We start from the raw sequence: 18007 nt of genomic DNA on the forward strand, positions 1-18007 counted from the left end.
CTCTTTATAACGAGCAGAAATCCAGGCGGAACCTTTAAAGTGTGACACCATGCACCTGACTGCTCAAAGCGGTATTTTAGCGCCTCCGTGTGGGCAAAATTTATTTTATTATCCATATATTTTTGTTTTACTTTCAAAAGAAATATACACGCATACAAGCTAAACAATAAAAAAATATATAAACGCGTAATTGGCTTTTTTTTTTTTTACTACACTTCCGTCTTAGGAATGCGGAAGTAGTAGTTTTTCAAAATATTGAACAATGGCAGCAAATATTTGACCACTATACACTGCAAAAAATAAAAATCTTAGGAAGTTTATTTGTCTATTTTCAAGTCAAAACATCTAGCCACCCTTATTATAAGACATAATTGCCCAACAAGCAAAACCTCATTTAGCTAGAAAGGCTAGTTTTTAGACAGTTCATCTTGAAAATCTTGTATAGACAAAATGTCTTGAAAAAGTCTTATTTGGAGCACCTTTGAAAATAAAACAAGTTTTTTTTTTTTTTTTAAACAAGTAAGTACATTTTGGACATTTGTCAAATGCGGTTCATCTTGTTTCAAGAAAAAAAAACAAAGTATGCTTGTGTTGGGAACAAATGAACTTTACTGAAATCTTTGAATCTTTCATTACAATTCATACATTTCCAAACATATACTCTAGACCAGACAAGTGCCTTCAAAAAGGCTATGAGTGAGTGGAGGGCGTTTTAGTGAGGTCTTTTTGGAATGCTGTGAGTTAAGTTCAGTGTTTTTTTGTGCCTGATCTTGTAAACCCCTCGTACACATGAATAGTCAATGCCCCCAAAATGCACTGTTGCTTTGACGTTGTATAAGCACTGTAAGCCAAAATGCGTAGACTTATTATCTCATCTCATCTCATCTCATTATCTGTAGCCGCTTTATCCTATTCTACAGGGTCGCAGGCAAGCTGGAGCCTATCCCAGCTGACTACGGGCGAAAGGCGGGGTACACCCTGGACAAGTCGCCAGGTCATCACAGGGCTGACACATAGACACAGACAACCATTCACACTCACATTCACACCTACGCTCAATTTAGAGTCACCAGTTAACCTAACCTGCATGTCTTTGGACTGTGGGGGAAACCGGAGCACCCGGAGGAAACCCACGCGGACAACATGCAAACTCCACACAGAAAGGCCCTTGCCGGCCACGGGGTTCCAACCCAGACCTTCTTGCTGTGAAGCGACAGCGCTAACCACTACACCACCGTGCCGCCCAGACTTATTATTATTATTATATATTTTTTTGGTGCCTGAGGTCCTGGGGAAGTGGAATCTTAAGAGATGTTTTAATGTTTGAATGTTGAAATGGGGCGGCACGGTGGTGTAGTGGTTAGCGCTGTCGCCTCACAGCAAGAAGGTCCTGGGTTCGAGCCCCGGGGCCGGCGAGGGCCTTTCTGTGCGGAGTTTGCATGTTCTCCCCGTGTCCGTGTGGGTTTCCTCCGGGTGCTCCGGTTTCCCCCACAGTCCAAAGACATGCAGGTTAGGTTAACTGGTGACTCTAAATTGACCGTAGGTGTGAATGTGAGTGTGAATGGTTGTCTGTGTCTGTGTGTCAGCCCTGTGATGACCTGGCGACTTGTCCAGGGTGTACCCCGCCTTTCGCCCGTAGTCAGCTGGGATAGGCTCCAGCTTGCCTGCGACCCTGTAGAACAGGATAAAGCGGCTAGAGATAATGAGATGAGAGATGAGATGTTGAAATGGGAAAAAAAAAAACCTTGTTGCAATGCTACACGTGTCGTCAACTTGATTCAAGATAGTCTCTGGTCTCATATCTAGAGTATTTTACTAATTACAGGTCACAAAAGGAGAATCTTTTAAGCTAGCAACGCTTAGTTGTAGAATGTAACAATCCTAATATTAGTATCTCATCTCATCTCATTATCTCTAGCCGCTTTATCCTGTTCTACAGGGTCGCAGGCAAGCTGGAGCCTATCCCAGCTGACTACGGGCGAAAGGCGGGGTACACCCTGGACAAGTCGCCAGGTCATCACAGGGCTGACACATAGACACAGACAACCATTCACACTCACATTCACACCTACGCTCAATTTAGAGTCACCAGTTAACCTAACCTGCATGTCTTTGGACTGTGGGGGAAACCGGAGCACCCGGAGGAAACCCACGTGGACACGGGGAGAACATGCAAACTCCGCACAGAAAGGCCCTCGCCGGCCACGGGGCTCGAACCCGGACCTTCTTGCTGTGAGGCGACAGCGCTAACCACTACACCACCGTGCTGCCCAGACTTATTATTATTATTATATATTTTTTTGGTGCCTGAGGTCCTGGGGAAGTGGAATCTTAAGAGATGTTTTAATGTTTGAATGTTGAAATGGGAAAAAAAAAAAAACTTGTTGCAATGCTACACGTGTCGTCAACTTGATTCAAGATAGTCTCTGGTCTCATATCTAGAGTATTTTACTAATTACAGGTCACAAAAGGAGAATCTTTTAAGCTAGCAATGCTTAGTTGTAGAATTTAACAATCCTAATATTAGTATATTTATCTTAAATTTAGTTTTTACTGCTAAGACTTTGTCATGAATTTAAGTGAAATACCCTTAAAATGAAATAAATAAAAATGACTTGAATCGCTAAATGTAAGAAGTACGATCTTGTTATAAGAACTATTTTGATTATTTTGAGTTAATCAGATCTCGCATAATAAGTTCCCCAATCTTATTTTGGAATTATTTCATCGAAAAACAGGTTAGATTTTTCATCTTACTTTAAGAAATCTTACCAAGTCAAATTTGATTAGTTCCATTGGCAGATTTTTTTCACCTGATTTAAGCAAATATGCTTCGTTTTAATCTCATCTCATCTCATCTCATCTCATTATCTGTAGCCGCTTTACCCTTCTACAGGGTCGCAGGCAAGCTGGAGCCTATCCCAGCTGACTACGGGCGAAAGGCGGGGTACACCCTGGACAAGTCGCCAGGTCATCACAGGGCTGACACATAGACACAGACAACCATTCACACTCACATTCACACCTACGCTCAATTTAGAGTCACCAGTTAACCTAACCTGCATGTCTTTGGACTGTGGGGGAAACCGGAGCACCCGGAGGAAACCCACGCGGACACGGGGAGAACATGCAAACTCCACACAGAAAGGCCCTCGCCGGCCACGGGGCTCGAACCCAGGACCTTCTTGCTGTGAGGCGACAGCGCTAACCACTACACCACCGTGCCACCCTTGTTTTAATCTTTTATTTCTTATTTTTGAAAGGCCATTTTTTGCAGTGTATGGCCAAAAGTTTGTGGACACCTGGTCATCACACCCATATGAGGATGTGCCTCAAACTTGGAGGCACACAATTTGTACAGGATGTGTTTACTGTATATAACCCATCTCGAGGATGAACTGGGACACCAGCTGCACCCCTGACCTCAATAATGATCTAGCTGAATGAACACAAATTCCCACAGCCATACTCCAAAATCTAGTGGATAAGCACACAGTTTGTACCAGACTATCACAGGAAGACACACAGCCATCCACACCCACGGACAATTTAGATTAGACAGTTGACCTAATCCGTATGTCTTTGAACTGTCGGAGGAAACCCACACAGGAATGAGGAGAACATGCAGACTCCACACAGAAAGGTCCCAGTGATAGAAATATATATTTGGCATGCTTGTAACTGGAACAGGTGGTTCTGATTGCTAACTGTTTTGGTTAGTTACTGTAAATAACCACATGTCTTTGGACTATGGGGGAAACCCACGCAGACAACATGCAGGCTCCACACAGAAAGGCCCCCATCTGCCACTGGGCTTGAACCCAGAACCTTCTTGCTGTGAGGTGACAGTGCTAACCACTACACCACCATGCCACCCCGTTCCTAGATCATACTTTATCAATTCAACCTTCTTTGGTACAGGCAGATCAAAACCTAACACTCCGGTCAACCAACAGGTTCAAACCTAAAACATGCACACTACAAGGCAACAGTGCTAAACACTGCACCACCGTGCTGTCACTATTTATTTATTTATTTATTTATTTTTATTTCAGAAAAAAGCAATTTAGTCTAAAATTTGTTGCTGCTCCTGTACATTTGTGTCCTTCATAGTACTTTAAGCTTGACTGTTAAACCCTCAGCTGCTTAGTGCAATTGTAAGTCATTTTGGATAAACATAAAAATAATAATAACTAGAAGAGCACTCTATAGCGTGCATACCTCTGCCAAGCCACATACTTAGATTTGCATCAAAACCTAATCAAGTTTTCCTTGGCCCATGGCCTAGTTTTCCTCAAAATTTCATCAAAGTCCATTCAATACTTTTTGAGTTACATTGGGAACAGGATATATATATATATATATATATATATATATATATATATATATATATATATATATATATATATATATACACACACACATACATATTCAGATTTCCATCAAAATTTAACCAATTGTTCTTTGGCCCATGACCCAGTTTTCCTCCAAATTTCATCCAAATCTGTTAACTATTTTTTGAGTTACATTTGGAATCATAGATAGATAGATAGATAGATAGATAGATAGATAGATAGATAGATAGATAGATAGATAGATAGATAGATAGATAGATAATTAATCCTGGATCTGTATACATATCCGGATCCTGGATTCGTATACATACATATCCAGATTTCCATCAAAATCTAATCAATTGTTTCTTGGCCCATGGCTCACCTTTCCTCCAAATTTCATCCAAACCTGTTCACTACTTTTTGAATTCCATTGGGAACAAACAGACAAACAAATCGAAGCGAAAACATAACCTCCTCCAACAAAGTTGCCAGAAGTAATAACAATAATAAGTAAAATAAATACACTCATTAATCTTTAGTTATCTGGTCAGGGTCAGACTGCATCCACACTCAGAAAATAAAGTGTATTTATTGTATCTTTAGGGGTGGGTACAATGGCTTGTCACTGTGGCAGTACCTTCTAAGGTACTTATTTGTACCCTTTATTTACTACTTGGGAACATACACACACACACACACATTATATATATATCTCATCTCATTATCTCTAGCCGCTTTATCCTGTTCTACAGGGTCGCAGGCAAGCTGGAGCCTATCCCAGCTGACTACGGGTGAAAGGCGGGGTACACCCTGGACAAGTCGCCAGGTCATCACAGGGCTGACACATAGACACAGACAACCATTCACACTCACATTCACACCTACGGTCAATTTAGAGTCACCAGTTAACCTAACCTGCATGTCTTTGGACTGTGGGGGAAACCGGAGCACCCGGAGGAAACCCACACGGAGAACATGCAAACTCCACACAGAAAGGCCCTCGCCGGGCACTGGGCTCGAACCCAGGACCTTCTTACTGTGAGGCAACAGCACTAACCACTACACCACTGTGCCACCCATGTGCATATATATATATATATATATATATATATATATATATATATGTGTGTGTGTGTGTGTGTGCAAGCAACCCTATTTCTAATAGGGGCCAATCCCAGGAACACTGTGGGGCATGATGTGGTCATGCTGGGACACACACTGGATGCCAATTGAATAAATGCAAATACATTTTAAAAAAAAAAGGTTTCTAAGTCTTTCTGACAGGCCTGAAAGTAGCTATATGCTAATTTCTAATTAACAAACACTCCCTCCATTACCGTTTTTCATTATTAAAACAAACAAAAAGGGAAACACTGCATTGTTTTATGAATAGTGATAGTAGTAGTAGGTGTGTCAGCGTTGCAATGGCATGTGTTTGGTTAAGAAAGACAGGTAAGGCAAGGTGTGGCCCATCCGGAATACACAAACAGGACTTCCGGGAGAGAGAGAGAGAGAGAGAGAGAGAGCAGGTAGATGAAACGAAAATAAGTGGATATGAACATGAAGATGGACGCAGTTAAGACTTGAAACAGAAGCTGAAACGTCTGTGGGTTTTTTTTATTTTATTTATTTCCCAGCTGCGACAAACGACAACTTCCTGGTTTGTCTGAGTTTGTGTTTACAGATGTGACTTCTGACTGCGGCGCGTGCGGTTCCTTCTCGCCCGTCTAAACTTCCGGCTGCGGCGATGAAAATATCCGGAATAACTTTTCTCTACTTTTTACTTTTATATCAAAAAGGTGAGTTCACACTTTTGACGCTTTGTTTACTTAAATCTAGATATATCCTAAAAGGGTTTTTCTTAAATCCTTCAGCAAACATGACGCCGTTCACGCACGCGCGCGACGCGCTTTCTAAACACCGCTTTCCAAACTAAGAAGTTTCCCTACAGAGGGCGCATCAGGACTCCGACACACTATGTAGTGCACTTTGGTGTATGGGGTCCAATAAGGGGTTCACAACTTTTGTGCATCTTACAATAATGGAAATTAAGGACAAGTACTACTATTATTATTATTATTATTATTATTATTATTAGAGCGGCTGCTACAATTATCGACACCTTAATGATCTTTTGGCCGTTGCAAAAGTAGAAAAGACTTTCAATACATAAATTATGCATGAATAATTACTCAAACTTCCACTGGAAAGAAATGGGTTGATTCCCTATTACTGAGTGTATCAGATCATGTGACACCTTTGTCCACACTTATCGACACCTTTGTCCACACTTATCGACAGCTTTTGTCCACACTTATTGACACCGTTCTACAATTATCGACACTTTTGTCCACAGTTATCGACACCGTTCTACAGTTATCGACACCTTTGTCCACAGTTATCGACACCGTTCTATAATTATCGACACCTTTGTCCACAGTTATCGACACCGTTCTACAATTATCGACACCTTTGTCCACAGTTATCGACACCGTTCTACAATTATCGACACCTTTGTCCACAGTTATCGACACCGTTCTACAATTATCGACACCTTTGTCCACAGTTATCGACACCGTTCTACAATTATCGACACCTTTGTCCACAGTTATCGACACCGTTCTACAATTATCGACACCTTTGTCCACAGTTATCGACACCGTTCTACAATTATCGACACCTTTGTCCACAGTTATCGACACCGTTCTACAATTATCGACACCTTTGTCCACAGTTATCGACACCGTTCTACAATTATCGACACCTTTGTCCACAGTTATCGACACCGTTCTACAATTATCGACACCTTTGTCCACAGTTATCGACACCGTTCTACAATTATCGACACCTTTGTCCACAGTTATCGACACCGTTCTACAATTATCGACACCTTTGTCCACAGTTATTGACACCGTTCTACAATTATCGACACCTTTGTCCACAGTTATCGACACCGTTCTACAATTATCGACAGCGTTCTACAATTATTGACACCTTTGTCCACAGTTATCGACACCGTTCTACGCTTATCGATACCTTTGTCCACACTTATTGACACCGTTCTACAATTATCGACACCTTTGTCCACAGTTATCGACACCGTTCTACGCTTATCGACACCTTTGTCCACAGTTATTGACACCGTTCTACAATTATCGACACCTTTGTCCACAGTTATCGACACCGTTCTACAATTATCGACAGCGTTCTACAATTATTGACACCTTTGTCCACAGTTATCGACACCGTTCTACGCTTATCGATACCTTTGTCCACACTTATTGACACCGTTCTACGCTTATCGACACCTTTTGTGCACACTTATCGACGCCTTTGTCCACACTTATCGACACCGTTCTACAATTATCGACACCTTTGTCCACAGTTATCGACACCGTTCTACAATTATCGACAGCGTTCTACAATTATTGACACTTTGTCCACAGTTATCGACACCGTTCTACGCTTATCGACACCTTTGTCCACACTTATTGACACCGTTCTACGCTTATCGACACCTTTTGTGCACACTTATCGACACCTTTGTCCACATTTATCGACACCGTTCTACAATTATCGACACCCAGATGATTATTTATCTAAAAAAATCAACAGTATGTGGCATTAAGTTCACAAAACATAGTTTTTATTTAAAATGTGTTTTACACAGACTTATTTAGTACAAAACAAATAATGTTTGAATTGAATTGTTCAATAACACACAGTGCACACAGGCAAGCTGCGAGATTTCGGTGCAACGTTTCACTTTCATATTTCGTGTACAATGCTTTGTGTGTGGTCAGGGCGATGTAAACGACATGACTGTGTGTATTGACCTTTTTTGTTTGTCTCAGTTTTAATGCAGCATTATCCTAAGCATTCAATTTGATACACTTCCTTTAAATAAAACATCTGGGTTGAGATGTACATATATCCTTGTTTCCTCTTCTTTTTCATTTTTGCACAACACAATGGAGGCAGAAAACACCCATTGTTAAAAGTAACGTTTTACTTTTACTCAAAGTACATTTTAAATGATCTACTTTTTACTTTTACTTGAGTAGATTTTTTTGTCTGGTAACTTTACTTGTACTTAAGTAAAATTTCATCAGAGTAACAGTACTTGTACTTGAGTATAATATTTTAGTACTCTTTCCACCTCTGCTTGAATTCCAAACCTCTCTCACTTATCTTCTACACTCTCAGAAAGTAAAGAATATTATTGTACCTTTAGGGGTCAAACAGCTTGTCACTGGGTCAGTACCCTCTAACGTACCTATTTATTTGTACCCTTGGGAATATGGACCTTTTCGGCCCTAAAATGGTCCACATAGTTACCTTGAGGTCCAATAATAAACCCTAAGTGGTACATTAGTGTAGATTGTACCTCTGGGCACAGAAATGGACCCCTACTGTAACTGTACCCTTATTTCTGACAGTGTACCATCATATTAAAATGTGTAATATGTATAAATAATCTAATTTGCATTTAATTATTATTGTATATTTTAATTTATTCTACAATGATGGTGCGCATAGAGAATAAGAACACAAGCAAAAAAAAAAAAAAAGACTTGGGCATATTTTATTACAAATTAAAAAAGTTTAGCCCTGTAGTTTTCAGTTTGAGGATTGAATTAATATAAAATATTGTGAATATAATCATGAATATAATAAAAGCTACGGTCACCGTGAACTTTTTTTTTTTTAAGTTAGATAAACCTGCAAATCCAAACATTTAGTATAGTATACGTATAGCTTTATAATAAATTTGTAGAAATCTGAAAAAAACAAACTCAACCCATATTCTAGTTTTTTCTTTTCTTTTCAGATTTCATTTGAATAAGAAAGATGTTTAAAAACACTTCAACTCTTTTTGTGATTAGTTCTGATAAATGATGTGCACTCCTGTGAATCGATCTCCAATTTCAATTTAAAAAAAAAAAGGGTAAGGGCATTCTTATTGATATGATTCAAACAACTTTAACAGTATATTTTTGCCTCATAAATAAAGCTCGAAAAGGTGCGTTATATTCAGAACATGTTAGGGTTTTGCTGGGATTCGAACCTGGTTCGCTGGTGCGATAATCCAGCAAACCCCCACTAGGCCACCAGGGGAATGACTCAAGTGCAGAGGCGTGAGGCAGAAGTAGAAAAGTATCAAAAAGTTTATTTACAATATTTACAGTTCCCAAAAAATATAATCCAAAAAACGCTCAGAAGATGAAGGGAAAAATAAAATATCCAAAAGTTCAAAGTCAAATACAAAAGCCAAAAAACTAGAAAAGAAAAGGCAAAAATACCAACGCTCAGAAGATCCAAAAAACAGTAAATACAAAGTCCAAAAAGCAAAGCAAAGTGCAAAACCAAAAAGACAAAGGCAAGGAACACGGAACAGAGGTAACTGGAGCTAAACATAACAGCACAAAGACTCCGTGACAAGAAGACTGAACTCAGGGGTATAAATACACAAACTAATTAAGGACAGGGCGGGGCAGGAAACAGGCAATAAGACAAAACACAGAACACAGTGGTGACCTCTAGAGGCCCAAAACAAACATGACCAGAAAAGGAAATAACAGTGGCCTCTAGAGGCCAAAACAGGCCCAGTCCTAACAGAACATGAATGTATGCTGAGATAATATAGGTGTGTACTGAAGGGTGCAGTCGCAGGAAAAGCTTTGAGTTAACTAATAATGAGTTACCTTGGCTGCATCTCTGTACTGCCTATGTAGGGTACGAAATGCTTTCTAGACCCTGTGAAGTGTAAATCGAGCCTTCTGGGCTTTCAGGATTCTGCTGTAATGTGGCCATTTTTGTCTTGTACAGTATTAACGGATGAGGTTACGATAATCAAAGAGTTGGAGGAGAACGTCGTGCTGCCATGCCTCGGCATCCCGCCCAACATCACCCCGTCAGTGACCCGCTGGATAAAGGGCGAGGTGGTGTTGGCTACCCATAGCCACTCTCTGCCTGCCAGCACGACGCACACGTCGACGCACATATCCATCCTGGACAACAGCAGCTTGAGCATCACTGGCTTGATGACTTTAGATGAGGAAGTGTATCAGTGTCAGACTGAGCCGAAGGGAAGCGACGTACTCCACCGTGTTCGGCTACTGGTCACAGGTATGCTGGAGTGTAGAGACACTAAAACACCGTTTGTGCAGTTCGGAGCTGTATGCCAAGCTTCATGTGTTTGTTTCTGTAAGGAATGCGATCGGGTAAGAAACAGGCTCAGCAGGTTTACAAACCTGTGTGACGTTGCATGTAGTGAAAACTCACACGAGGCCTGTTCTAATCAATATTCACCAGACGTCTTTCTTTATTTAATTATAAAATCTTCCATGTGAATGCATAAACAGCGACTATTGGTTGTTTGATTTTTTTCCCACTAGCCACAGCCGATGTGTTACCGCCCATGATTATTTAATCGTTATTATTTATAAAGGAGCCACAAAAGCCCAAATTAATCAAACCAGTTGGCTTGATATCCCACCTAATGTTATATAGGGAAGCCATGGCTTAATGGCTAGAGAAGCAGCTTTAGGACCAAAAGGTTGCTGGTTCGAGTCCCTGGACCAGCCAGAATGGTTGATGTGCCCTTGAGCAATGCACTTAACCCCTAACTGCTCCCCAGGCTGCTCTGGGTATGCTGTATGTCGTTCTGGATAAGAGCGTCTACGTAATGTAATGAGATTTATATTTATTTTATTTTTACTGGGCCGTTTCACCACAAAATGAGTCCAGTTGATCAAAAATAAATTGTTTTATTGGATACTCTAAATCTACAGCTTATTATCTTCAAAGCCAAACAAAACACACAGAATAAACTCCGTTGGCCGATCACTTCAATGCCGTGATGTGCCCCCACACGTTTTAATTAAAAATAAAACCTTAAAATGGATAAATTGTTGATATAAAAAGTTGTGATGTTAAAAATAGCTTATCTGGACGCAGCCATTTGCGCCAAACCTGGATATCCTTTTGTGACGTTGCTTACACACAAGTGCACCGTTTGCCTTCGTCACACAAAGCCATCAACTTGGAAATTTCCTGTAGTTTTGCTGTACAAACGTGGAAAATGTTCCTGAACAAAAAGCAGTTCAACTGTACATGTTTGAACCAGAATATGACCCCAGAGACGAGGAAACAAACAGTGAAAGTGATTCCAGCAAAACCGGACGCGATGAAATGCAGCGTTTTGCTGCTTCCTCCTTCAAAGTAACATAATTTATAGGACTGGGGATGGAAAAAAAAATTCCCTTTGGGCCTATTTTTAGATCCCAGCACTTGAGACCTCGGGCAGCTTCAGGATTGTTTACAACAAATTAGAAGCGATGTATATCCACTAGATTTCAGACTCGGTAAGTTATGTGATGTGTAAGTGACCTCGCAATCCAAGATTCTCTCATATAATTTGTACTCCAAGCACGATATTTGAAACTCGGAGGAAGTAAGATGGCGGCACCCAGGAAAGTTTTATTGTACAAGAAAAACAATCGGTACATAGGATACAGGTACAAATATGAACAAATGAACAACCAAACTTATTCTATCCACGTTCCCTGGATATGAGCAATCGCATGCTCTGATTGGCTACTCTACTACTAGGCTATCAGCTCATATACCATGAGTAGATAAAAACAAAATGGCGGAGCGTGTTGCTGAATCAACCGGGGACGAAATAAAAACTCTATTCGAAAACAAAACACCAAAAAATACAAAAAAAAGCAACAAAAAATGGAATGAAAATATTTGATGCTAAGAGAAAAAAAAAAAAAAAAAAAAATATATATATATATATATATATATATATATATATATATATATATATATATATATAATATATATATATTTTTTTCAAGAATTATAATAATAAAATTTTTCACAAATTGCTCCTGTCATTTCGCCGGTTTGTTTACATTCTAAGCGGAAATGATTTTGTCGGACATTTTGTATAAAGTTTTTATTTATCGAATTTGCAAAAAATAAAACTAAAAATCCTCCATTTCTCAAAATCCAGTGAATGTGGACAGAATAAAACAGTTATTCCACTCAATCTCGTTGGACACGGCTTATAGACAACTCGGTGCTACGCGCCTCGTCAGCTATCAGCTCATGTACGACTCGATTTTGTGGAATAATGGTTAAATGTCTTGTATGGATATTATCTATCAGAATAAAGGAGTTTATTTTTGGGGTTTTGTTTGGCTTTAAAATAAGGGGACATTGGTGAAATTTGGTGCAGCCGATCTAGAAAGATTAGTGAAATTTTTACGATATCTTCACAGAATCATTTTATAGACACGCTATTGGCTGCAGTAGATCCTGGGGGCATAGGCTGAAGGTGTTAAAAAAAAAAAAGTTGAACCCTTAACCTTAAAGGTTAACTTTTAAGATTAAGTCAAACGTTAGAGAATTAATCTTAAAAAAACAAATCTTACCTACAGTGGTGCTTGAAAGTTTGTAAACCCTTTAGAATTTTCTATATTTCTGCATAAATATGACCTAAAACAACATCAGATTTTCACACAAGTCCTAAAAGTAGATCAAGAGAACCCAGTTAAACAAATGAGACAAAAATATTATACTTGGTCATTTATTTATTGAGGAAAATGATCCAATATTACATATCTGTGAGTGGCAAAAGTATGTGAACCTTTGCTTTCAGTATCTGGTGTGACCCCCTTGTGCAGCAATAACTGCAACTAAACGTTTCTGGTAACTGTTGATCAGTCCTGCACACCAGCTTGGAGGAATTTTAGCCCGTTCCTCCGTACAGAACAGCTTCAACTCTGGGATGTTGGTGGGTTTCCTCACATGAACTGCTCGCTTCAGGTCCTTCCGCAACATTTCGATTGGATTAAGGTCAGGACTTTGACTTGGCCATTCCAAAACATTCACTTTATTCTTCTTTAACCATTCTTTGGTAGAACGACTTGTGTGCTTAGGGTCGTTGTCTTGCTGCATGACCCACCTTCTCTTGAGATTCAGTTTATGGACAGATGTCCTGACATTTTCCTTTAGAATTCGCTGGTATAATTCAGAATTCATTGTTCCATCAATGATGGCAAGCCCTCCTGGCCCAGATGCAGCGAAACAGGCCCAAACCATGATACTACCACCACCATGTTTCACAGATGGGATAAGGTTCTTATGCTGGAATGCAGTGTTTTCCTTTCTCCAAACATAACGCTTCTCATTTAAACCAAAAAGTTCTATTTTGGTCTCATCCGTCCACAAAACATTTTTCCAATAGCCTTCTGGCTTGTCCATGTGATCTTTAGCAAACTGCAGATGAGCAGCAATGTTCTTTATGGAGAGCAGTGGCTTTCTCCTTGCAACCTTGCCATGCACACCATTTGTTGTTCAGTGTTCTCCTGATGGTGGACTCATGAACATTTAACATTAGCCAATGTGAGAGAGGCCTTCAGTTGCTTAGAAGTTACCCTGGGGTCCTTTGTGACCTCGCCGACTATTACACGCCTTGCTCTTGGAGTGATCTTTGTTGGTCGACCACTCCTGGGGAGGGTAACAATGGTCTTGAATTTCCTCCATTTGTACACAATCTGTCTGACTGTGGATTGGTGGAGTCCAAACTCTTTAGAGATGGTTTTGTACCCTTTTCTAGCCTGATGAGCATCAACAACGCTTTTTCTGAGGTCCTCAGAAATCTCCTTTGTTCGTGCCATGATACACTTCCACAAACGTGTTGTGAAGATCAGACTTTGATAGATCCCTGTTCTTTAAATAAAACAGGGTGCCCACTCACACCTGATTGTCATCCCATTGATTGAAAACACCTGACTCTAATTTCACCTTCAAATTAACTGCTAATCCTAGAGGTTCACATACTTTTGCCACTCACAGATATGTAATACTGGATCATTTTCCTCAATAAATAAATGACCAAGTATAATATTTTTGTCTCATTTGTTTAACTGAGTTCTCTTTATCTACTTTTAGGACTTGTGTGAAAATCTGATGATGTTTTAGGTCATATTTCTGCATGTATATAGAAAATTCTAAAGGGTTCACAAACTTTTTCAAGCACCACTGTAATGCCCCTTTTTAATAATAATAAATAAATAAATTGTTTGGTTATTTATTTTACTAAATCTCTTTCTCATGTGCCTTGCCCTGATGTATCCTTGTATCCTCCATCAAATTGAGAGCCGTTTTTATATACTTTTACAAGTACGATTAAGTGCAGTTGAATAATTATTTTAATTATTATGGCCATCAATTATAATTTATTAATATTTTATTATCCTGGGATGCTTTCTGTTCCATACTCCAGAACCTTGACTGCTTACATTGTTTACACTGTATACTGATTCTGTGTCTTTATTTTTCCAGATGGTCCAAAGGACATGGTGGTAAATGTCACACCAGTGACGTCTCTCACTAATGGAACGTTGTTTGTCGCGAAAGGCACCACTGTTATTTTTAACTGTTCCAGCAAGTCGTACCCGTCACAGAACATGACCTGGACTTTTGAGGATGTGACCCTGAAAGAAAACAAAACCAGGGCGTTTGGGAGTAAATCATTTCTGCACTTTGAGATCTTCAACATTCAGCCTGAGGATCAAAGAAACTACACGTGCCTCACGCAAAACAGCGTCTCCAACAAAACCAAGACACAAAGCGTGGAACTACTCATCTACTGTATGGCCTACAAATTACTGCATTATAACAACAGTATAATAACAAATAACGGTTATATCAGTGATAGATGAGCGTTATATGAACATTATATGAATGTTATCAGTGTTGGATGAGTTATTTGAACGTTATGTGAGCGTTATCAGTGTTAGATGAGGTATATGAAGATTATATGACTGTTGTATGAGTGTTTATATGAACATTATATGAATGTTTTATGAGCATTATATCAGTGTTAGATGAGTTATATGAATGTTAGATGAGCGTTATGTCAGCACTGGATGACGGTCATATGAACGTTAGGCAGCTGGGCCATAGAAGGTTCACGCTGCACGCTGCATGCTGCACACTACACGCTACACGCGTGTAAAGAAAAGTGGACAAACGTAGCATGACTTGCTCTGGGCCATAGAACGGCGTTCACGTTGCACGCTGCACGCTGCACACTTCACGCGTGAAGCGTGAAATGAACATGCACACTTTTTTCTAGGCGTGAAGATGGAAATTCCAGTCAATGCATGCGGTCACCGCCGCGCCAGCCAATCAGAACGGGTCTAGGGAGATAACTCTATGCTTTCAGGGGAAAACTTCAGAAAAAATATAATTGAATGGTATAATTGAAAAATAGTTCTTCATCGGGATTGTCAAGCAGATTATAGAATGTTCGGTGAAATTCACCACGGGTTTCTCTCAGAAGGAAGTGTTCTCGGCTCCAAATTCTGTTCCTTTTTCTCTTCCTCTGTCTCAGTAAAAGCAGAATGAGGCAATCGTCGTCATCCGAAGAGTCCATATTGTTGGTTACTCGGTCAAAGTAGAACAGACGCAACACGTGAACATCCAAGCATGAAGTTTAATGGCCCAGGGTCCGGTTCTTCACGTGAACGTGCAGCGTGCAGCGTGAACCTTCTATGGCCCAGCTGCCTTACATGAATGTTACATGACCGTTATTGGCGTTAGATGACAGTTATACGAACCTTATATGAGCGTTATATTGGGGTTAGATGACAGTTATATGAACTTTTTATATGAATGTTAGATGAGCGTTGTATCAACACTGGATGGCAGTCATATGAACGTTACATGAATGTTACAAGAGCGTTATTGGCATTAGATGACAGTTATATGAACGTTACATGAGCATTATATCAGTGTTAGATCGGTTATATGAATGTTAGATGAGTGTTATGCCAACGCTGGATGACGGTCATATGAACATTACATGAATGTTACAAGAGCGTTATTGGCATTAGATGACAGTTATATAAACGTTACATGAGCATTATATCAGTGTTAGATCAGTTATATGAATGTTAGATGAGTGTTATGCCAACGCTGGATGACGGTCATATGAACGTTACATGAGCATTATATTAGCGTTAGATGACCGTTATATGAGCATTATATTGGTGTTAGATGACAGTCATATGAATGTTATATGAGTATTACATCAGAATTAGATGACAGTTATATGACGGTTACGTGAATGTTGTAGGAGCGTTACGTCAGCATTAGATGACTGTGTTATATGAAGGTTATATAAGTGTTATATCCGTGTTAGATGACTGTTATATAAGCGCTATATCAGTATTAGAGGAGTTATATGACTGTTGTGTGAGTGTTATGGCAGTTATATGAATGTTATATCAGTGTTAGATGACAGTTATGAATGTTATATCAGTGTTAGATGATGGTTATATGAGCGTTATATCAGTGTTAGATGATGGTTATATAAGCGTTATATCAGTAGATGAGTTATACGAGCGTTATATCAGTGTTAGATGAGTTATATGAATGTTATTTGAGCGTTATATCAGTGTTAGATGACAGTTATATGAATGTTATATGAGCGCTATAATCAGTATTAAATGAGTTATATGAATGTTACATGAGAGTTATATCGGTATTGGAGGAGTTATATGAATGTTGTATGAGCGTTATATCAGTGTTGGATGCCAGTTATATGAAGGTTACACGATTGTTATGAGTGTTATAGCAGGATTAGATTAATATGAGGTGGACATTAAATCAGTGTTGAATTAATTTTAGAAGAGCATTATATCAGCATTAGATAAACATTAAATAAATGTTATCCGTGTTCATTTAATATCAGAATCCCTTTAGAAATCTAGATCCATTAACTTTAATTCTTTTTTCTCATAGTACAAGGCGTAATTTTGCTACTGCCCAGTTACTGTGCAACTTAATTAATTCTGTCGCCCTAAAAATTAATTGTCCTGTTAAAGATAATCTCAGTTTTTAAGAAATTATACATGATCAGCTGAGATATTTATGAATATTGTTTAACATTTAAATATGTTTTCTATTGGATGGTGCATTAATTTATGATTGATTGATTGATCGGTGGATTGGTTGATTGCGTTCATTTTTAATTTTAAAACAGGAACTTTTAATTGTTATGACCAAAGAGAAGTCTTACTTTGATTTTAGATGTTTATAGCTAAATATAGTCTTCTAATATACAATGTGACAATGAAGCCTGTTCTCTATGGATTGAAAATGGGGGAAAAAAATCACCATTTTGATACATAATCATGATTTTACTTTCAGTTTTATATTGGTACTAATCATTGTGCCTTCCTATAATTTCCTCTCCAGATGCTCCAAAGTATCATCCGGACTGCATTTGGCACCACGGCTCTGAGCTCAATCAGGTCTTCTTTAACTGCTCCTGGTACGGTGCTTACCCCACCCCCATGCTAACGGTGTTATTGGACTCGAAAGCAGGCGGGAAGCCTTTATTGAATGTATCGCAGGAGAGGGAGAACTTTGAGGTGACACTGAACAGGAACATGTTGTACGAGGGCCAGAAGATCACCTGTGTAGGAAAACATGTAACCCAAAAGCCTGGAAACAAGACATTTTGCACCTTCACACTTGGTAAGAGCTGATGTGTTGATATATAGACACTGTAACGGAATAACAGCTTGCATAATAGTGTGTAAAGATACCAGTTTTAGTGAAACCTCTTCCTGCACATAGAA

General features: G+C 39.3%; 1 protein-coding gene across 1 annotated transcript in view; it reads left to right on the top strand.

Moving 5' to 3' along the window:
• Window positions 1-5824: 5824 nt before the first annotated feature.
• Window positions 5825-18007, top strand: part of vsig10 (V-set and immunoglobulin domain containing 10) — a 31570-nt gene continuing 19387 nt past the window's right edge. Inside the window, exons 1-4 of the mRNA XM_060907432.1 lie at window positions 5825-6136; window positions 10167-10466; window positions 14700-15008; window positions 17622-17903. Coding sequence (XP_060763415.1) covers window positions 6085-6136; window positions 10167-10466; window positions 14700-15008; window positions 17622-17903 — 943 coding nt within the window. The 5' untranslated portion in view covers window positions 5825-6084. The remainder of the gene's footprint in view (window positions 6137-10166; window positions 10467-14699; window positions 15009-17621; window positions 17904-18007) is intronic.

Source organism: Neoarius graeffei, chromosome 24 (assembly GCF_027579695.1).
Source record: "Neoarius graeffei isolate fNeoGra1 chromosome 24, fNeoGra1.pri, whole genome shotgun sequence".
Lineage (NCBI taxonomy): Eukaryota > Metazoa > Chordata > Actinopteri > Siluriformes > Ariidae > Neoarius > Neoarius graeffei.